At 39.8% G+C, this 24,056-nt stretch overlaps 1 protein-coding gene across 1 annotated transcript in view; it reads right to left on the bottom strand.

Annotated features, from left to right (window-relative positions):
- Positions 1 to 24,056, bottom strand: part of PLEKHH2 (pleckstrin homology, MyTH4 and FERM domain containing H2) — a 1,501,506-nt gene that overhangs the window by 101,925 nt on the left and 1,375,525 nt on the right. The window contains exon 25 of the mRNA XM_044075068.1: positions 2,446 to 2,591. Coding sequence (XP_043931003.1) covers positions 2,446 to 2,591 — 146 coding nt within the window. The remainder of the gene's footprint in view (positions 1 to 2,445; positions 2,592 to 24,056) is intronic.

Genomic DNA, 24,056 nt, shown 5'->3' with positions numbered 1-24,056 from the left:
TAATATGACAATTAAAGCAGAAATAAGTTCAAATGGAGGAAGAGATAAAGAGAGAAGGAGTTAGAAGAACAGCAAGGAAGTCCACAAAGCTCAGTTATACAACAGAATGGCAGAAAAGGTAGAAAGGAGTAATGTTTATTTGTGTCTTTCGGCTTTCCCCGGTTAGGGGTCGCCACAGCGGAACTCCGGTCCGCTAATGATTGGCAGTAGAGTTTTATGTGCTGGCTTGCTGGGCCTAACGCACAACCTTCTACGAAGGAACACCCATTCACGCATGTCGCCACACAGAAGACGCTCTAACTGAGAATCGAACGGGCAACGTCTAACTCTGAGGCGACAACGCTACCGCAGCAAAGGAGTAATGTAATTCTGAAAATTCAAAAAATCATCATCAGCAGGAAGTAGTTCTACAATTAATGTGGAAACTTTAGTAGAAAAAAACAGGAATCATTGAAGGATATGAGCATTGTGAATAAGGGTCTATCCTGGAGCAACAGAGTACGAACAAAGTCAGGAGTCTTTAAGATATTGGCCCTGATTCCAAAAGACTTGTTCTCATTGCAACTGACCACTTACATTGATAGGAGGCTGCGTGTAGGTGTTTTGGAATCTGTTCCCCGTAGTAAGTCTGTTTATAGATGACTTATACCGACATAAGTCACTTACACTGAGAGCAGGCCTTTTGGAATCAGGGCAGACTTATACCAAAAGCAACTTTTTTGGAATCAGGCCCTTTGTTTTAGGTGATTTTTAAACATATGTGAACTGGGTTGCTGTAGGTTGTTATGTCACATAAGTTGGGAGTGCGACTCATACTTTATCTATACTTGGCTGAAAAATGTAATGCCATTCCAACAACTGTATATGAACAATATACTTTAAAAACTTTATTATCTCCCCACAAATAATTTCTATTTACTGAAGCTAAATGCCAGTGCTATTGTGCAACAACATAATCTCAATGTAGTGCATGGGGCATGGTAATTACACTCCAATATCAAGAAAAAGGCAAACCACTTAAGTGCTTCTGTAGTGTGACACCAGATCTTAACAACTGTGAAGTGCCATTGTTTAAGTTGTTAAGATTAGGTATCACACTAGGCAATAAAACCTGCCAGTGCTGGACAGTAATTGACTGCAGCAGAATTAAAAACAGCATTCTTTCTGCCCGATCTCTCTGCCAGTAATCTGTCCCTGACCTTTTTTTCCTTAACACAACATATGTCATGCTGTCTTTCTGACAGTGTTCACAAAGTGCTTTATGGTTCTGAAAGCTGGCAAAATACTTTGCGCTTTTTTTTCTGCGACTAATAGCACATGGGGCAGCTGAAGCTCCATGTACTACAGAGAATTATGATCAGGTCTCCGATCCCAACCACCCACCTTTATGTGTTCTCGACATGGATGCCAAGATTAATCTCTCCAGCATCACTCTCAGGGGAACTTCTTCGCATCCATGAATTGAACAAATAATGATCGGAGACATAATCATAATATATTATTGCTAGGTGATGCTTGTTGCTGTAATAGCAATGGTTACAATTAACACCAGCAGCATATGACTTTTACTTTGCTATACTTTTAATTTTTTATATACTTTTACTGGGAATTATTTATTTTTTACTTTGGTTTATTTTTACTGAGAATCTCTGCCTCTGTACAAGATGCTGTTTGGAAATACAATCACAATTGTTATAAAATGTATAACCTTCTATGTTTATTCATGCATTGATGTTCATTTATACAGCAGGTCTAACTGAAAAAGGACCACTCGGTCCAGTTCATCTACCTGTAAAATCAGCAGAAAAAAATTAATAAATAAACACACAAATGTGCTCACAATCACCTCAGCTGTCTCAACTGATACATTATTTGATCAAAATGTACCACAATGTGTCCACCCCTTCCCCTTACTGACCACACCAGTAACTTCCTTTCATATCTTATATTTTAGCTATAGTCTTGAGACAGGTTTTACTGTAAGCAGGTCTCCTTTGTTTATGTTACCCAGACATTTGATTCCGAATGCCACAGAATCTCTTATTATAAAAATGTTTTAACTGTATTGAAACCATCATTGGCTTAATTTTTGTCTGTTGTCAACATTCGCCACTTCATTTGGTACATTCATATATGTTTCTTGCTGTTTCTGTATTTTTCCCTTTTTCCTTAACTACACATGACTCATTTTCTTACCCAGCCCTTGTCATACTCTCTGCTCAAAACTATCTATTCCTCACTTTCTCTCACATCATTCTCGTACAGTCTCTTTGCACACTTTTTATAGTTCTCATTTCTATGCCACCAGTTACTCTTAAAGTATCTGCTCCAGCTAAATTTCAGATATACATACCAGTTCCAAACAGTTAAACAACACACTGACTATAAATATTGTAGAGAATGCAAGTCTGACTATCAGGGAGAGAAAGACAGCAAAAGTCTCACCTAAGCTGTTCTTCAGAGCATTCCTGTCTATACCGCTTGGGATAAAATCGTTCCAGTGCTTGCTTCACCATCTGGCTGCTCTTGGACTGTGATGCAACCTGTCCTGCTGGAGTTGAGAAAGGTCGTTCAAAGTCTCCATACTCTACCTTGTTGAATACAGGGACAGAACAAAGAACAGACTTGGTCAGTACCCAGTCTATTACCATACAGGGCACAAAGTTAATGATACTAATTTTCTCAAATGTTTCATAATAACAGCACCTCTGACATTAATAATTTACTTTTTTCCAATGTAAAATAGTCAAAAGTATTCTACAAGACTTGTAATGCAAACATAGTCCTCAGTAATGTCCAATGTTAACTTACAAATAAGTATTTTACTTTTAATTTACATTTAATTAATAGGAAAGTCCAACTGGACACGTCCTTTTCAGAGGAGGGCCCGGGAGAAAAGGTCCACACAGTAAATACAGTATAACAACATTTGATTAGAATTGACAATACAGCATGATACAAATACTAGATAACAGAGTTTAAACAATCAGGAACCTATATGTTAACTAAGTAATCGGTTATAATATAAGAACATAGCTAATACAACATGAAATCAAACGATTTTTATAAGGAATCAGAAAATTAAAATAAAGGGTAGGTAGGCACAGAACAGAGAAATGAGAGACATTCACAACAATATGCAAAAATATAAAAAAATCAGTATTACAAATGTGCTTTAGAAGCAAGCAACTCACAATACAAGATTTTCTGCACTAGGATCAAGGTAGTACTACTGAAAAAAAAATACAAGTTTATTACTGCAAACTCACCTAAAATAAAGGTGGTGAAAGTAAGATATTAGGTTGTGGATGAGAATGGTCTTTATGTATCAGTTCACTGATACATGTGCCACCCAACATTAGTTCCCAGTGCCTCTGTCAAGAAGAGCCACTGGAGTGATCCCTGGGGTGAATTTTCTATTTCCCATCCACTCATCAAGATTTCTCTTGAAGATGGCCAGTGAGGTGCTCTGTTTGACATGTATGGGAAGTCTATTCCATAGCATATCAAACGAATAACTAAATAAAAGACAAATGTAAACAAACATTGTATGTACACCCCAAATATGCAAGAACCTGCATGCTAAAGCATTCTCTCTTAAATTCTGTGTCACCTGCAGTGCCATTTATTTTGCTGTCTGTGCCTTTTAATATTTCCATAGACAATGTACATGTTTCTGTGTATGAAGTAATACAATGTACTTCTTTTGCTAACTCTTCTCCCGATCCACCACTGCTTACTACATTACATTTCCACTAACTATGTGGTCATCTTTGAAAAAGTCAATATTCCCCCTTCCCTCAGGTATGTCTGAAAGTAACAGCGTGTAGCAGCAATGGATCCAGGGCTGATGCCTGCAGTACTCCACTATGCAATTTCTTTATTCTGACATTAACTCTATTGGTTTAATGTTTCCAAATGCTTAGGTTTTTACAAACTTTGACAGGAATGGACCTCATTCCTACGTCAGGGCAGAATTAAAGTTGAGGAAAAATCAGCTTTGCTTCAGTCTTTGATACAAGTGCTCTTCTCAGCACCCACAATGTACCCAGAACTGACTCTTTTTGCAGTTCATAAGAGGTTACACTTTTAATGGTAACATATTTAAATATGTTTGAAGATTCTTGTTATTAACTCAAATTGCTCCTACTTCAACTAGAACTATCTGTGCATCCTTATTCCAGATTGCTCTAGTTTCAGCTTGCAAGTCTTGATATTTTATAGATATATTTCTTTCAGTTCGTAAGAGAATCTAGTCACAAAGTGTAGCAATTTCAATAATCACTGTTTTTTCTGTCTTTCTCTCTTGAACTACAATATCCACTCAGCTTGCTGCTGGTATAGGCTGATTTCAAATAATCACTACTTCATCATTTTCAACAATCCTTTGTGATTCATATTTCCAACGTTTCACAGCTGCCTCTATGTTGTAATGTTTACAAAGTCTCCAGTGTAACAACCTTAGCACCTGCCTTTCAGTATACAGACGTTCAGCCATGAGTGTATCCCAGCTTGCAACAAGATGTGTGGCTGTTTCTACTTTTGTACTGCAAAACTTGTGTGTCTGTATCTCCTACCTTTCCTATGGATTTTGCAAGCCATCTAATATGTAATCCATTATCTTGGGCTGCCAGTATTAAACCTTTCATCTTTCGGTTTAAAGTAACCTAATCTAAGCCAGTTATACATCAAGTTTTGGTTGTCTCAGCAGATCTCTATATTTATTGCTATAATTATGCTCTTTCCGTTTATCTTTTATTTTTCCCTGATCACGTTCTCTGTATTTTTTCTTTTGCTTTTTGTACTTTCCCTTAACACTTGCTTTTTTATCAATGTTTGGCTGAATTTCCTAAAGGCTTCTGCTATCCTTAGCAAGCATCTTAGACTTATTTTGATCAAGTTTTAGAACATGCAGCATGTATGGCTCATGTATGCAATCCCACAATCACTGATCCATATGTATAGCCAACAGCTTCCTTCAGACACAGAGATATATAATCTTGGCAAACACTGCTTCTTGCACATTCGATGAGCATAAAGCAATCTTGTTTTCCTATCAAGCTTATTCAGTTCTTTTTGTGACAACTCAGTTATATCAAACCTGCAAGTTAAAACAGGAAGTGAAGTTAATTTATAGCTTGAACTTTATTCCTAGACATCATAACAGTATTCAGTATTAATTTTAGTCTTTTACAGTATTCCATACTGAGATCCGTTCTCATTTGTATGCTGTATCATTGGCCCTTCATCTATTCCAAGATATGTGTACAGTCCTTCCTGTTTCAAACAGTTTATATCACATTCCTCCCAAAGTTTTATATCTTCTCACTTCTTCAGCTTTCCACTTTCAAATGCTGCTTTTGCACATTTGCCAAGACCAAAGGACATTCCTATGTCATCTTTGAAGGTTTTTATGACTTGTACATGCTCTTCCAAGTGTCTAACTGATAAACTACACAGCTTTAGATCATCCACAAAACACAGATGTGATATCCTTTGACTTGATAATTTTCTTGAAGTCAGACTGAAAACAAGACCTAAGCTGTTGAACATGCAGCTTAATGGACTGAGAGCAAGACAAACAACTAAAGGTGATAAAAAAAAAGTCACCCTGAAATATTTCACTCTGGATTTTCACACCCTGGAAAACAATTTGTCGTTTTTTCTGGTTCCCATTAAAAGACATTCCCGAAGCAAATGTCAGTAGATATTCTTGTGGTTCAGTTTCCTGAGGCTAAGGATACTGTGGATGAAGCAGGACAAGTTGAGCCCTGGTCTTTTACATGCTTCTTGTTTGATTTGCCAGTGTAATTCTTTTTTCTCTATTTTTTTCTCGTGTGTCATTTTTGTTCCCATGAAGGGTGCCCACACTGACATTCTTCAGAATGTGGAAAATAAAGCCTTCATGATCTGAGTGTTCCATGTGATGTTTTGTGAAAGGGTTTTTTAAAGATCTTTGTGCTGATTTATGACAGATGTTGAGCCATATGTCTTTTTAGTTTGTTGATAAACTGTCGCTGTGCACCATTCAGTGATTGTATCCAAAGAATTACACTGGCAAATCAAACTAGAAGCATGTAAAAGACCAGGGCTCAACTTGTCCTGCTTCATCCACAGCATCCTTAGCCTCAGGAAACTGAACCACAAGAATTTCTAACCTATGTACCATGTTCAATCATAGCCTCACCTCAGGCTTTGTGCCCAATGAATGGCGCGCAGCAACGGTTATCCCACTCCACAAAGGGGGAGCCATCATGGACCCTGGGAACTACCGCCCCATTAGCCTGACGAGCCTGGTCTGCAAGGCCATTGGTAATATCCAAACTCTGGACCCCATCCAGGTTGGGTTTGTAAAAGGCAGATCATGTCTCCTAAACCTGACAGACTTCTTTGAAGCAGTCAACAAAGCCATAGACAAGGGTAAGGTGGTTCACACAGCCTATCTAGATCTCGCCAAGGCTTTCGACACCATCCCCCACTCTGGAATTATAGATAAACTCACTAAACTAGGTATAAATCCCTATGTCACAAGATGAGTTGCCAACTGACTCACTGACAGAACCCACACTGTGAGAGTAGCAGACTCCAAATCCGACTTCAGACCAGTGACAAGTGAAGTACCACAGGGTTCAGTCCTGGGTCATCTTCTGTTTGGTATCTACTTCTCTGAAGTACAGGCTAACACAGAAGGTCTTTGGCTAACGAAGTTTGCAGATGACTGCAGACTAGGAGCAATAATCAAAACTCCTAACGATGTGGACATCCTACAAAAGGGCCTCACTGAGACAGATGCCTGGTGTCAAAGCCATGGCCTCAAGCTCAATGCCAAAAAGTGCATTGTCATCCCCTTTGGTAAAAACTCTGTACCCATCAACTACCACATAGGCAGTAGTAAAATTAACACTAAAAGTGTGATAAGAGACCTTGGGACACAGGTGGACAGCAGTCTCGCCTTTGATAATCACATCGCCACAGTAGTCAGGAAATCCTTCTACGTGGCACACCTCATCACAAAAGGTTTCTCATCCAGGAAAAAAGAGGTCATTGTTCCCCTCTACTCATCACTCATTAGACCCATTATAGAGTACAACGCCCCTTTTAGTATGTACCTCAAAAGACATCTACAACAACTGGAAAGACTGCAGAAATACCTCACAAAGAGGAATACCAGCCTCAAACAGATGCCCTATGTAGACCGTGTCAAAGATCTCCAGCTTTACTCCGTCGCATATTGCCTACTCAGAGGTGATCTCTGCCTAACATACAAAGCTATGTCAAACCCAGAGCTGTTAGACATGCTCCACTTAAAGAAATCCAAATCCCTCTGAGCTACACGCTGTAGAGACCTAAACCTTGTCACCACAATAAACAGAACATGCTGGAGGGATAGATTCCTGTCCCACAGACTTCCCATACTCTGGAACAAACTACCTATCGATATCAAACAAAGCTCTTCATTAGCACTCTTCAAGAAAAATCTTGATGATTGGATGGGAAATAGGAAATTTACCCCGTGAATCACGTCTGTGGCTCTGCTCAACAGTGGCACAGGAAAATAATTTTCTTGGGTGGCAAAAGCCAGGGTACCTTCTTGGTTAGGCTTATATAGGCCCTAGGGCCAATAGCCTAGTACCTCCCTATGAACCTATAAACCTATGATGGTATTTCTGATATAAAAGCTGTTACATTTATTGCAGCTGGCCGTGTAGATAATGAATTCCATAATGCTGTTTCCATGTGACCTATTGTGATATTTTTTGCCTGCTTTGGGGCATTTGAACTTGTTTGCATTACTCATCAGGGCGCAGTAATTGTACATGGGGGGATTTATAGCTAAAGGTGCCTTTCTGCCTGTCACATTCCTTCGTGTCCTTGCTCTTCATTTAGTCCCTGATGCTCTCTGCTCTCTCTCGAGGGTAAATGTTGGGTGGGTTGGAAGTAGGTTGTTAAGTTGCCTACTTTCAGTGAGGATCACCCAGTTGTCAGTTATCTCTTTCCTCATCTTCTTCAAGTCCAAGTTCAAGGTTAGGGCCATGCTCTGATCTTATATGGTTCTTGTAAGTCCCTAAACCTGTCCCTAAATTTCCTACCCTGTTGGTCCCCTGGTTCTAGAAGGGTGAGGTCACTGGCCTGTTTGAGGTTCCCTAATGGGTTCCAGAATGGAACTGATTAACCTGTTGCTGTAGCCACAAGCTAGGAAGTCCTTTTTTAGATTAATGATGCTTTTGGTGAAACCTTGGAGGCTTTTGGAGGTCCTGGCAATCCGCTCACCCTCTGTCCTGCCTCCTTGGGTCTCTGACCAAAAGCAGTTCCCAGGCCATCTTTGCCTACTTACAAACAGATTGGTTTGTATAAATGTAACTATATGTACTTGCCTAATAATAGTCATGTATACAGCAGCGCTCATCTCTCCCACAATAAAGGAACTGAGATTTTGCAACCTGGATCAAGGCCATGGGTAAGAGAGATTTCCACTGAATGATGGTGTTTGACAATGTGTTTTTTTTTCACTTTACTGCTTCCTGACAATACAAGTGGTTAGAAACACTATTAAATGCTATTTTTGTAATCTATCATACCATACTGAGATTCCTGTTCTTTTTACGGCTCTCTTTTATGCCTTTGTTTAACAGAAGATGAATTTCTATGTACTGTATGCTCTATCTGCATCAGTTCCTGTATATAATGTATACATTGTTGGGAAACAGGTTATTAGTTGATGGTTCTTAGGGTGATTTGTAAGTTCATTTTTAAGTATGTGTATGGTTTTCATGATTGTTAGTTAGTCTGGTGTCATTTCTGTATGTACATGTAAGTATTTCTTACTCAAGGCTAAATCACAGTGCAAAGATGTTAATAACTTTAACCAAAACTTAGGTACAGCATCCGGACCTAGCATTTCTATTTGTGAGCCTTTATTACCTTTCTCTCTTTCTCAGTAGAGGTTACTTCATTCTAATCCATACTTTCTATATCAGAAATTTTTAATTGTTCTTATACTTCTTTTATCCACTTAGTCTACTTCTTGTGTTTAGCTGGGTACTCATAGATATTTCTCCAGAATGCATTACTTTCCTCTTTTCTTGGCAGTGTCTCAACTATTGTTGTTTTATTTCTTAGCTCCCTGTAGAATGTCGTTGGGTCATCCTTAAAGTGCTTGTTTTGTATCCTTTTTTGCATTTCTCAGTGTAAGTAACTGTATGGTATCCCCTGTGCCTTACCATTTTGGCACACAGTAATCCAGTTCCTCAGGCTCAATCTTAACTCCACCCTATCGGTTTTCTTAGCAGCTTCCTGTACAGGACTGAGTCAGATGTCTTTTTTGAAGTCCAAGTAGATTCCATCTACCAGTACTCCCCATGTCTAGCTCTCCTGTAACTTAGTTTCATAACAGGGTCAGACTTACAGTTTCTTCTGGCCATGAATCTCCACTAGTTTTTATACTGAAAATCACTGGTTTCTAGGAGACCAACCATACTTTCTCTCAGGATTCTCTCCTTCACTTTCTCTGTCAGGGCTGTTAGGCAAAACAGACTTGTAGTCCCACATTTTTCTGCTCCCTTTCAGATACAATGGTATCACACTTGTTGTTTTCCACTCTATGGACAGTTATGCAGTGGTGATTGATCTGTTGAAGACTGCTTTCTGGGGAAGTGCCCAAACAATGATTAAATTATTGAAGACACTGGAAGACAGCTCTTAGAGCTCTGTGCTTTATTCTTCCATACAGCAGCCAGTTCCCTTTCATCTGCTTTCCTGAATGAATACTGAAATCAGTTATTCATTCAGTCATACCTCTCAACCTCTTAGCACAACAAATCCAGACAAAGCCTAAAATCACAGGGGGACAGATTGTATATATTGTTCTTATAAACAGAGAAAGTTGCTAGAATAACAGGTGTTGTGTTAGGATACATTTTCTAAAGAATATGAAGCATGAAACTTAAATGGCTGTTATTATTCAGTGACTTCAATCCTCAGTGTTTTGCCAGAAAACCAAAAGTTTTTATGAGGAACAACCAAAAATATGAGGCAAAAATCTGGACAGTTGAAAGGTATGCATTCAGTACCTCTGATTTTTCCTAGTTTTTTGCTGTCTTTGTACCATCTTTGCTCAGTCTGGTCAAGTCTGTCTATCCTTGCTTTATGCCATATGTTAAAGAAGTCCTTGATTCGTCCTCTGTACCATTCTCCCAACTTTCTTTCAGTTGGCATCTCCGCTGCTCAAACTACTTCCTTTGTTGTCCTTCTGTTAGCTTTTTTGTGCTGTGCATTCTCCTCCTCATCACTTACTGGGTCCATGTGTGTTTCTGCCACGTGCCCCTCATTGCTTCCTTCCACATCCCAAAGGCTGTAGGTGAACTGGCAATTATTCAAACTGCTTATAAGTGTGTGTGTGTGTGTGTGTGTGTGTGTGTGTGTGTGTGTGTGTGTGTGTGTGTGTGTGTGTGTGTGTGTGTGTGTGCGTGTGTGTGTAAGCATGCACATGCACTATCCAGAATTAATAAATTCACTGAGTGCTCAGTTGTGCTTCAGCTCCCTGACATCCTGAAGTGGATTAAATAGGTATGCGAACAAAGAATGAGTGAGTGAAAGAATGAATAGAAAAGGCCTTGACTTCACTTCCTAAATCTCAGAAAGTTGTGAATTCCACTGGAGAGGTGCTAATTATGTAAATTAGCAAATGATGACTATATGTTAATATGTGAATCTGCAGAATTTTCAGCAAACCCTCACTGTTAGGCTAATATTTTTGGATCTGGGTACATGGGAATTAAAAGCTCTGTTTTGGTAGAGAGGGCTCTAGTAACAGAGGGTTCACTAACTTAAAACTAGAATCTTAAAAAAATGATTGAATCTCCATTAGTAGGAGGTTGCACTGTCTAATAAATTCAAAGTAATATTTTAAGCTACCATAGCAAAATATTTAATTTCTGTTAGCAGCTTTTCTGAACCAGTTAGACACGTCTTCCAGTGAGATAAAAGGCATCCTCAGCAAAGTATGGCCCTTTTAATAATGAAGAAAGTAACGCAGAGAAGCTTGGTGACCGCGAAAGAATAACAGAATTTCATGAGGCAGATAAAATCTGAAGACCTCAAGCCCCTTCGCAAACTACTTTATGGCAGACCTGGGACAGCTGCAACATTAAAGAGAAACATCCAAAAATCCAATAGTTCTCCATTTAAAAAGAGCAGTTTACAGTACAAAAAGAAAGGTAAGGGTTTTATCAAGTTCTGCATCTGATTCCCTTGCTTTGTGGACATTTAACTGAACTGAATGTAATTGTTTCCTCTTGTTTGCAAGAAATGATACAGGTCACCCTGTCATGTCTTTTAAGGATTTGCATAACTTGAATTTCTACAGGAAACAGTCATTGGCTCTGATTCCAATTTTTAGGGGAAGCATTTATAAATTCTGATGACACGTTAGACTGAGGTCCTATCTGCTTGAGTTGGTGGTAGCACAGGTGGAGGTAAAAGATCCCATAGCACCTATCAAAAAGAGAAGGGGAAGTTTCCATATGCTCTGGTAAGTTTTACTCCTAGTAGGACAAGTACCACTTTGAGTTATCCTCTGAAAAGACGTCACTAGCCTAGTGAGACTAACCCAGTCAAGAAAGTATAGCAATTCTAGAGCAGTTCCCACAAGTCAGGGGAGATTTTATCAAATACATTTTAGTAAATACACTCAACTGGCTGCAGAAATGTGCACCTGCTTGGGGGGGGGGGCGGGGGCAAAGTTAAAATCAGAGTGCTCGTGGTATAGAACACTGCAGAGGTTGAGTAACAAAGAAAACACTGCATGTGTTTTACTATCTCCAGGTCATAACATGGACTTGGCTATTTAATTGTGAAGTGCTTCCTGGGATGCAAACGTGAGGATTTTATAACAGCTGACAACTGGTCTTTCAGTGTCAACATATCACCCAGGAGTGCTCCAAGGTTTCACATCCAAATAGCACATTCCATCCTCTTTCCCCATAAAAAGATAAGACAAGGAACTTTCTGTAGCATGTACTAGTACTGTCTCTGTCTTATCTGGAGGTTTAACATGTCAAAAACAGAATCCAAGTTTGTATCTTTCGGCTTTTTCCCGGTTAGGGGTCGCCACAGGGGAACTCCGGTCCGCTAATGATTGGCAGTAGAGTTTTACGTGCTGGCTTGCTGGGCCTAACACACAACCTTCAACAAAGGAACGCCCGTTCACGCATGTCGCCACACAGAAGACGATCTGACTGAGAATCGAACAGGCAACGTCTAACTGTGAGGTGACAACGCTACCGCAGCACCACCACCGCAGTGCTAAAGAATCCAAGTATTCTTTTAAAAGGGTGAACAGGAGGCAATAGTGGATACCAATGAAATTTGCATACCATACAATCATAAGTCTAGGCTTTTCCACTAATAATAATAGTTTGCTGATACCCTCACAAGTGTGTTCGTCACTTGTTTTCATAATGAAGATGCAAAAATGACTAACTGTAAACACATTATACATTTTTAATAAATTATAAAAATGTGGTAGTTCTATTCTCAGTTCTTTGTTTGAAGTTCATGGACTCAGCCTGCAGTTACAGCCACAAGGAAGACATATAAACATTTGTTTTCTTCTTAGCTTTATTAATTCTAACAGGCAAAGATATCAGGAATCTCTTCCTTTAATGATGAATTGCATTTAAGCAGTCTAGTAAGCCTTATAAACTGTCAAGCTAACGTAACTTTGAAAGCAACCTCAGAGACATACTTTAAAATGAAAAGCAGGAAGTTCCACTAATAAGTATTCTTGAACAAAAAGCTAATTTTTTGAAAAACCCATAAAATATACAAGAAATGGAGCTGACTCAGTCATGTAAAGTACTTAAAATATCTCAAAGTTTTTTTATCTTTAAGCAGCAAGCAGTAAACTGACAGCTATTTATATTGGATATAGACAAATAAAGAGAGCTAGCTAGACAGGCAATTACATTCAGGTATAAGCAAAGAAACATACACACGTATGCTTTATGACTAAGGCATAACACCAGACAAATCATGAAAGGTCTTCTTAAACATATAAGATTACTCCACGATTAGCTACATAGTCATGTTCAAGTAAGGCTAAACATTCTGAAACATCTTTATCAGCCTTAAAAGACATTACGCAATGTAATCCAGTTCCAGAGTGACCAAGAAGGAAAAACTTCACTGAATAAAATAATATAATAATAAAACACTGTGGGTACTGTTGACTTATTTTGTGAGAGAGAGGTAATGAAATACAGTTTTGACAGTCATTAGACACCAAGCATACATTGCGTTAACCATACATGAAGAGCACCAAAAGAAGGAGGGAAGGAAGGAAATTATTTTCAGTTATATAATACATCTGACCACCTGAATGAGTCTGCACCATTTTACTTCCTCTGCAGTTTTCACATCCATTTTATTTTTAAGCATTATATGCTGGAATTCCAGCTCATTACGGTACAAAGCTAGGCTATAGTGCTAAAGAGTCTTCAAAAGATTAACAGTTTAGGTTCTACCCTTTGTCATACATGATCGACCAACCAACTAGTGGTGGCTGGTGACTTCAAAGCAAAGGAGGGGGAGCAAGAAGCAACTGAATGGGTGAGAGTAAATACAATATGGTGGGGCTATATTACAGGAGGTAAGTAACCATTATCTGCGGTCAAAAAATAGATGGGGTACTTCATTTTGATCCACAGAATGCATCAGTATGTGCACACTCATTATATCCACTTTACTAACTATATACAACTTAGAAGCCAAGCAGCAATCAACACATTCAGCCTTACGTAAAATGAACCCATAGACAAAGAACTCCACAGGGACCCCTTGTTGCTCAACAGTCCCCCCTGTACTTCCCTATTTTCTCCTAATCCTAGTATCACACTAGCCAGCTAGATTGCTTGTTTCTTACTTTTTCACGTTTTCTTTCCTCCCATGCTTTTAACGCATCCTAACCTGCCAAGACTCTACTGTAATTAAGTCTGGAAGAGATCTGAATTAAGCCAGCGGTCTGTCTCCAGAAGTTGTAACGTTGTAGATGCCATGAGATGCATTTTAAGAGCTTTTGATTTAATGATAGTCTGAATAAAAATCATGAGTAAGGAAATATACTCAGTCTTTTGTTTTTTGTTTCAAGGACATGTAAGTTGTGTCTAAAGCTTAATGTTTAAAGCTAAGAAAATACTAGTTCCCCAATACACTGAGAAGATAAATGCAAGGATATATGGATCCTGTCTAAGAGAAGCATCTGCCTTCCTACCCCTCCAAAAAACACATAGTTATATTCTGTGTGCTACTCTGATGTTACACTGGGATGAAAGTAAAAGCACAAACGATTACAGGCTGTGGGTCTGGGAGAAGAAAGCAAAGCACATTAATAAAATATACACAGAGACAAGGGGTACATACAGATTCTATGCAGAAGAAATCAACCAGTCAAAAACTCATCAGAACCAAGTATTATTACATGCCAATACTACACAATGTGAAACTCTGCCAGTGATCAGTTGCTATTACATACATCCTGCACCGACCACTAAAGGCAGTCACTTATCGAGTCAAATGCTAATGTCTTACTGTAATGGAAAGTCAAAAAAATTATGTACACAACTCCTGCAAAGCCTAAATAACTGCTTATCTTAAGCAAATGACAACAGTGTCAATCACTTTCATCCACAGATGAACCTTATATCCCGCAATTAAAGCTAACTTTATTGACTATATATACATCACATATCAGAATATAATAAAATAAAAATAATAATAACTGGCCACGACAAATTATTTTAACTCCACTCCACACATGACCAGCAGTTAAAGCCATTTGTGGGAATGTGACTAAACACCTCAGATGTTTAATTATGATCAAATGACTGAATAAATAAATAAACAACTTTCACACTGGAATTTATCATCTTCTCAGTTCACAGCTATCAGAATACCGAGCAACCCACTACATATGTCTCAACCTCTTATTATATAAGGAGAAAGATGGAAAATAATGTCAAAGGACTACAGTCAGCATCAGCTATTGCCTCTACAGACTTTGCATTAGCATGATTTTTGGAATGATGTTAAAGTATGAAACTTGAATTACATTATAATTTAGTGACTGCAATCTCCAATGGTTTCACAAATGAGAGAAATTATGTGACATCAGGGACAGCTGAGAGCATCTACAACCCCCAACACACAAGCACACACACACACACACACACACACACACACACACACACACACACACACACACACACACACACACACACACACATGATCATAGATTAAAGCAACCTTGTATGACTGTATACCTCAGATCTTTGATTACAGTCAAATGAACATGTGCATAAATAACTGCCATCCAGGAATATATCTTGTCAGTTCACTACTGTCAGAATACAGTGTGCAACTCACTGCACCACCCTCATGTCTCTCAACCTCTTAGCTCACAAATCAAAGAATAAGTAAAGATAATGGTGGACAATGAACAACTACAGAGAATATACACTTAGAAACTCTCTAGCTTGATCACAGGATCATAGGAGGTTACTAGGCTAATGACCCTGGGGCCCTTACATGCCTAGACAAGAATTTATCCCCCCAAAGAAGCTCAGTCAGTGCCTGTTGCCCCTGTCAATGAGGGACAAAGGTAGAGCCCCTGAGACAAATTTGTAGTGTCCCATCCATTCATCAAGGTTGTGCTTGAAGAGGGTGAGCGAGGTACTCTGTTTGACATGTATGGGAAGACTATTTCAGCCTCTGAGAGAGAAACCTGTCTCTCCAGCAGGTTTTGTTGATGTCGCGTATTAGATTTAGGCCTATTGAGCAGGTAATGCGCAAGGAGTTAGACTTATGGATATGGAGCATCTCTAGTACAGCACGGTCCGATATTGCCCTGTAGGCGAGACACAGATCACTTCTGAGCAATCTGTAAGATACTGAGTAAAGTGATAGTGTTTTAAGCCTGTCCGCATAGGACAAGAGTTGGAGGCCATGTATTTTCTTTGTGAGTTATTTTTGTGGTGTTTTCAGTTGGTGCAGGTGTTTGGAGAGGTACATACCAAATAGGGTGTTATATTCAATTATAGGTTTAATAAGGGAGGAGTACAAAGAGTTAATAACCTCCTTTTTTCAGGATGCAATCCCTTTACTTATGAGATGAACCAGGTAAAAGGCTTTTCTGAACCACCGCCGCCACATGATGGTCAAATGTGAGATTGTTGTCAACCTGAGTACCCAGGACTCTCACCAGAGGTTGTGTGCTTAGGGGGTTGCCGTTAATGTAGTATTCAGCAGGGGCTGTGCTTTTGCCGAATGGTATGATAACAGATTTATTTGCGTTTAACTTAAGGCCATGACTTTGGCACCAGTAATTTGTAGCTGTGAGACCTTCTTGCAGTATGTTAACATCATCTGGGGAGTCAATGACAACACCCAACTTATAGTCATCAGCAAACTTGGTCAGCCACAGGCCCTTTGTCTTTGCATGGACCTCTGAGAAGTAGATGCCAAACAACAGGGGTTCCAGGAGAGATCCTTGGGGGACATCACTAGTGACAGGTCTGCTGTCAGAAGTGGTGGTGCCTATTTTGACCTTGTGGGTCCTATCTGTGAGCCAGTTGGCCACCCATCTGACTAGACAGGGATTAAGATCAAGTTATGTTTGCTTTTCGATGATGCCCGGGTTTGGCTTTGTATTAGCATATTTTTGAAGGCTACTGAGACTGAAACTTGAATGTATGTTATAATTATTTAGCAACTACAATCATCATTGATATGCCAAAAAATGCAACCAGTTTACAAGGAGAAAAAATGAGGTAAATTCTGTGAAATCAGGGTCAACTGAACATTTACACTCTCAACTAATTTGTTAGAAAAGCCACAAGCTTTATATGGAACAGAAAACATGAGGCAAAAAAAATCACAGTGATTCTGCAACATCAGAGACAGTTGAGAGCATCTACTCCACTCCCCTCCACACATACATAGACACACACACAAATGTAAGCGTGCGTGTACACTCACATAAACACACACACACACACACACACACACACACACACACACACACACACACACACACACACACACACTCACACACACACACACACACACACACACACACACACACACACACACACACACTCAAATAAATTAAATACTTTTGGTTTAAATTCATACTGTTGGCAGTAGCAAGCATACTGCTTGTAAAATATATATATATATATATATATATATATATATATATATATATATATATATATATATATATATATATATATATCTATATGTGTGTGTGTATATATATATATATATATATATATATATATATGTGTGTGTGTATATATATATATATATATATATATATATATATATACACACACACACACACATATATATATATATATATATATATATATATATATATATATATATATATATATATATATATACACACACACACACACACACACACACACACACACATATATATATATATATGTGTGTGTATATATGTATGGGTCTACTTAAAAACGTTGAAAATCCACTTGTTCGAAAACGAACAGTGGATTCTCGGTTTCACGAAAGTGCACTTAAGCAAGAGTGCACTTTCGCAAACATCAGTTCACCGAACCGATAAAACAGAATAAAACATTGTTTTTGCAGGGGGCAAGCCCTCCTCCACCCCCCACCCCCCCCTACTTAAATAAGGAGTGTCCATATTCACCAAGGATATTCACACCACCAGGTTAGTTGCCCAACACAATGCGTCTGAAATTCTCCAGGTGCAGGTAAGACTGCAATCCAAATTGTAGCTTGCTACAGATTCCCTACCATGCCCCAGGATTATCACTACACCTTTCTAAACATACTGGAAAATATTAATATACAACCAAACACCCTACTACTGGGTGATTTCAACTACCCTGTTATTAACTGGTAAAACTACTTGTGTACCAACACCTTTGCCCAACGGTTCTTGGAATTCATAAATTTCAATGCCCTGGAGCAACTAATCCATAGTCCCACCAGGGGCTCCAATATCCTAGACCTGGTCATTACCAACATGGGAAATTGATGCTCCACACCTATGGTCACCCCCTCGATGGTCAGATCAGACCATAAGCTAATCACCCTTAACATCCACATCCCACCCCTACCCCCCAGTAAGGAAACCTCCATAAAAACTTCTCCTAAGCCAACTTCATGCTACTCATGTCAGAAGTTACAAATTTCATGACACCCATGCAGATGGGAACTGAAAGTTTGACTGCTGAGTCCTACACTAAGGCACTGTATGAGCACATCCACTCATGCATGAATTGTGCCATACCAAATAGAACCAAGATGGTCTCCTCCAAAAAAAGGAAGCCAAACTGGTGGTCCCCTGCCATAAACAAACTTTACAACAAAAGGAAGAAACTGTTGCAGAAAAGAGGAAAATCCCAGGATGCTAGTTATGAAAATAAAATTGCCAAACATTCCAAAAACAACCACAAGGCATTCTATAACTATGTTAAGAATCTAAATGGCAATACTCAGATCTGCTCTGAGCTACAACAAAATGGCTTTAAATATACTGATCCCAAGTATATTGCCAATATCCTGGCATATCTATTCAGTGCCAACTTCACCCCCTCTCACCCCCTAAATGGCCCATCTCAATACCGGAAGATTGCCAAATTCCGGTAATAACGGCCACACAGGTACAAAACGCACTCTCTAAAGCTAAGAATACAGCATCCATGGGACCAGATGACATCCCAGGCTGTGTACTACGTGAACTACACAATGAACTGGCACCTCACCTAAGTGGCATGTTTAATCATACCCTCACCTCAGGCTTCATGCCCACTGAGTGGCGCACAGCTACAGTTATCCCACTCCACAAGGAGGGATCCACCTTGGATCCCGGGAACTACTGCCCCATCAGTCTGACGAGCCTGATCTGCAAGGCCATGGAACGTATTATCATGGAACTTAAAAACAAAGACATTGGCAACCTTAAAACGCTGGACCCCACTCCGTTTGGGTTCGTGAAGGGCTGCTCTTGTCTTCTGAACCTGACTGACTTCTTCGAATCAGTCTCCAGAGCCGTGGACGAGGGTAAGTCAGTCCACACAGCCTATCTCGACCTCGCCAAGGCCTTTGACACAATCCTCCACTCTGGAATCATAGATAACTTACTAAGCTGGGCATTAATCCCTACATCACTTGATGGTTTGCCAACTGGCTTACTGACAGAACCCACACTGTAAAAGTAGCTGACTCCAAATCCAGCTCCAGATAAGTGACAAGTGGAGTAACTCAGGGTTCAGTCCTGGGACCTCTCTTATTGGCATCTACTTCTCTGAAGTATAGGCCAACACTAAGGGACTCTGGCTAACAAAGTTTGCAGATGACTGCAAACTGGGAGCCATTATTGAATCCCCAAATGATGTTGATACTCTACAAAAGGGCCTTACAGAAACAGATGCTTGGTGCCAGAGCCATGGGCTCAAGCTCAGTGCCAAGGAATGTATAGTTATCCCCTTTGGGAAAAAACATGTATCTGTGAATTACCACATAGGTGGCAGTACACTAAACACCGAAAGTGTGATAAGTGACTTAGGGACACAGGTGGACAGTGGTCTCACCTTCATTAACTACATCGCCACAACAGTCAGGAAATCCTTCTATGGCACACCTCACCACTAAGGGCTTTTCATCCAGAAAAAAGGAGGTCATTGTCCCACTGTACTTATCCCTCATTAGACCTATTATAGAATACAACACCCCATTTGGTATGCCTCTCAAGACATCTGCAATAACTGGAAAGGCCGCAGAAATACCTCACTAAAAGAATCACAGATCTAAAGCAGATGCTCTATACTGACCGCCGTAAAAAAATCCAGCTATACTCTGTCGCATATTGTCTACTCTGAGGCAATTTCTGCTTAACATACAAGGCCATGTCAAACCCAGAGCTGCTGGACATGCTACACTTAAAGAAATCCCAATCCCAAAGAGCCACACGCTCCAGGGATCGAAACCTTGTCATCACAATAAACAAAGCATGCTGGAGGGATAGGTTCCTGACCCAGAGACTCCCCAGACTCTGGAATAGACTGGCCATACATGTCAAGCAGAGCACCTCTTTGGCCCTCTTCAAAAGGAACATTGATGATTGTATGGGAGAAAGAAAATTCACCCCAGGGATCACGTCAGTCGGCCTGCTAGACAGGGGTCCAAAGAACTAAATAGTGTGGAAAGAAATAGCCAGGGAATTGTTATGGCTAGGCTTCTATAGGCCCTAGGCCCGATAGCCTAGTACCAACCTATGAACCAACTCTGAGATCGCACTACAGTGGGGAAACACGTGAATTCCCTTTCCCCACTGTAGTGTGCTTCGGTACCTGTTTTCCTTAACAGTTCATTGAACCGTTCTTCGCGGAAGTGCACTTTTGCGAAACCGGGAATCCACTGTTTGTTTTCAAATAAGTGGATTTTCGGCATTTTTCAGTAGACCCATAGATATATATATATATATATATATATAGGTGTGTACTAGACTAATGCCCCTGGAGCCTTTACAAGCTTAGCCCATAGGATTACCCTGGCGTTGTGCCACCCAACATTAGTTCCCAGTGCCTCTGTCAAGAAGAACCACTGGAGTGATCCCTGGTATTTTCTATTTCCCATCCACTCATCAAGATTTCTCTTGAAGAGGGCCAGTTTGGTGCTCTGTTTGACATGTATGGGAAGTCTATTCCATAGCATGGGCAGTCTCTGGGTTATAAATCTGCCCCTCCAGCATGTTCTGTTGATTTTAGCAATAAGGTTGAGGCCTCTGGAGCATATGGTGTGGAGGAACTGGGATTTCTTTAGATGTAGCATTCGTAACAGAGCTGGGTCAGACATGGCTTTGTTAGTCAAACAGAGATCGCTTCTAATAGCGATATGAGACAGAGAACAGTTGGGAGTTTTTTGAGTCTGTCCATACAAGACAACTGTTTAAGGCCTAGGATCATCTTTGTGAAGTACATTTGCGGCCTCTCTAGTTGTTGCAGGTGTCTAGTGAGGTACATGCCAAATGGGGCATTGTACTTGATGATTGGCCTAATGAGGGAAGAGTAGAGGGAGACAATGACATCTAACTTCCTGGACGCAAAACCCTTAGTAATGAAATGTGCCACATAGAAGGACTTTCTGACCACAGTGGCAATGTGGTGGTCAAAAGAGAGGTTGCTGTCAACCTGTGTTCCCAGATCTCTTATAACGCCTTCTGTGTTCAGTGGACTACCATCGATGTGGTAATTCATGGGAACCGAGTTTTTCCCAAAGGGGATGATGCCATATTTTTTGGCATTGAGCTTAAGGCCATGGTTCTGACTCCAGTCGTTGGTCTCAGTGAGGCTTTTCTGCAGGATGTCAACATCACTTGGGGAATTAATAATAGCTCCCAGCTTACAATCGTCTGCGAACTTTGTCAGCCAGAGTCCCTTCATGTTGGCCTGGACTTCACTGAAGTAGATACTAAACAGGAGAGGACCCAGGGTCAAACCCTGTGGGACTCCACTCGTGACTGGTTGGCAGCCTGACTTGGAGTCAGCTACTTTCACACTGTGGGTTCTATCTGTGAGCCAGTTTACAACCCAACTAGTGATATAGGGGTTTATACCTAGCTTAGTGAATTTTTCTATGAATCCTGAGTGGGGAATGGTATTAAAGGCCTTGGCCAGATCAAGGTAGGCTATATGAACCACCTTGCCTTGTGTGTGTGTGTGTGTGTGTATATATATATATATATATATATATATATATATATATATATATATATATGGATATTCTTCTGAAGCTCAAAATCCCATATAATCAAACTGATTTTTGCAAGACGAAAATAGCAAAATGTTGAATTCACGAACAGTGAATGTTTCTCAGGGTAAGTAAACACTTGCCCAACATGCCCTTTTCTCCACTGTAGTGCAATCCTGGAGTTGGTATACATAGCTGGGGGGCACAACCCCCCCACACTGTGGGGTGAGTAGCCCTCTACCTAGGTGGATTTCATTTACTATGGTGTGTTTTTTGTTTAATTTTGGGCAAGTGTTTACTTACCCTGGGAAAAATTTGCTGTTTGGGAATTAAAGGTTTTGTTTTTTTCATCTCGCGAAAATCAGTGGAATTTCGAGGTTTAGAAGTAGCTCCATATATATATATATATATATATATATATATATATATATATATATATATATATATATATTAATACACACACACAAAAAATACTTGTCATAATGCTCATTCCTCTACACTGCAAAATGACTCCTTTCACTGCCTGTTCTTGTGTTAGGCTGGCTCAGTCTCCTGTAGTAGTCTAAGGAAAATGGAATGGCTCCTCTGCCTCATGCAGCAACCTGGTGAGATGCATGTTGAGTGATGTTTCAGATGTTCTCAACAGTAGGGCAAGGGCAAAACAGCTCAATGGATTGGTAGGGTAAGCTTTTTGCTGGGATGTTTTGAAAACAGCCCAGTGTACAGTATGGAGTATGCTGATTTTTTTTATTTTTTTCAATCTTGGTTTTGCCATGGAACTCTTGAGTGTACACACGACTTTCTGACTTTAATACTTTTTTTTGTTAACTGGTACTGGCTCCAGCCTAGCAGCCAGTATCTAAAGTTACCCTTCCAACCAACTATGCAGGCTGTGTAGGTCCTGGGTATTGTAGAAAGTTTATAGACAGTGGCTCAGCAGCAGGCTATGTCAGCTAAACAAGGCATCATGCACAAAGAGTTCTTGCTTTACACTAGTGCACACCCAGATTTGGATAATCTCAGGAAAATGGGTAACACAGAAATGTCTCCTGGCAACCACAGATCATTGATCTTAATCTGCCATAACTCTCAACTGTTCCAGATTTTCTATAACTAATTATGTCTTATAATTTGGTTCTGTTCCCCCCAAAATTGGTAATATTTTAGAAAAGGTGGGAAATTACACCCAGTAAAGAAGAAAATCATTATAATTACAGAGTTCTTTTACGTCAGAAAATGTAGGTTAATTTACATAAGCTTACTACAGTGGATATAAAAAGTTTACACACCCCTGTTAAAATACCAGGTTTTTGTGATATAAAAAATGAGACCACAATATATAATTTCAAAACTTTTCCCACCTTTAATGTGACTTATAGCCTGTACAATTCAATTGAAAACAAACAAATCTGTTAGGGGAAAAATATAAAAAATAAAAAACGTACAATAATCTGGTTGCAGAAGTATGCACACCCTTAAACTAATACTTTGTTGAAGCACTGTTTGATTTAATTACAGCATTCAGTCTTCTTGGGTAGGAGTCTATCAGCATGGCACATCTTGACTTGGCAATATTTGCCAACTCTTCCTTGCAAAAGTGCTCCAAATCTGCCAGATTGTGAGGGTATCTCTTGTGCACAGCCCGCTTCAGGTCACCCAGAGATTTTTCTACTGGATTTAGGTCTGGGCTCTGGCCGGGCCATTCCAAACCTTTAAGTTTCTTCTGATGAAGCCATTCTTTTGTTGATCTGGATGTATGCTTGGGCTCATTGTCATGTTGAAAGGTGAAATTCCTTTTCATCTTCAGCTTTCTAGCAGACACCTGAAGGTTTTGGGCCAAAAGTGACTGGTATTTGGAACTGTTCAAAATTCCCTCCACCTTTACTAAAGCCCCAGTTCTAACTGAAGAAAAGCAACCTCAAAGCATGATACTGCCACCACCATACTTCACCATGGGGATGGTGTTCTTTTGGTAATGCAAAGTGTTGTTTTTGTGGCAAATGTACCTTTTGGAATTCTGGCCAGACAAAGTTCAACCTTGGTCTCATCAGATCATAACACATTTTCCCACATGCTTTTGGGAGACTTGATGTATTGTTTTGCAAATTTTAGCCAGGCCTGGATGTTTTTCTGTGTAAGAAAAGGATTCCGTCTTGCAAACCTACCCTATAGCCCAGACATATGGAGAATACAGGAGATTGCTGTCACATGTAGTACACAGCCAGCACTTTCCAGAAATTCCTGCAGCTCCTTCA

This window comes from Protopterus annectens, chromosome 6.part0, assembly GCF_019279795.1.
Source record: "Protopterus annectens isolate FY-2018-M chromosome 6.part0, PAN1.0, whole genome shotgun sequence".
Classification (NCBI taxonomy): domain Eukaryota; kingdom Metazoa; phylum Chordata; order Ceratodontiformes; family Protopteridae; genus Protopterus; species Protopterus annectens.
Note: the sequence above shows the minus strand (reverse complement) of the source record. Positions and strands in the feature narration are given on the sequence as shown.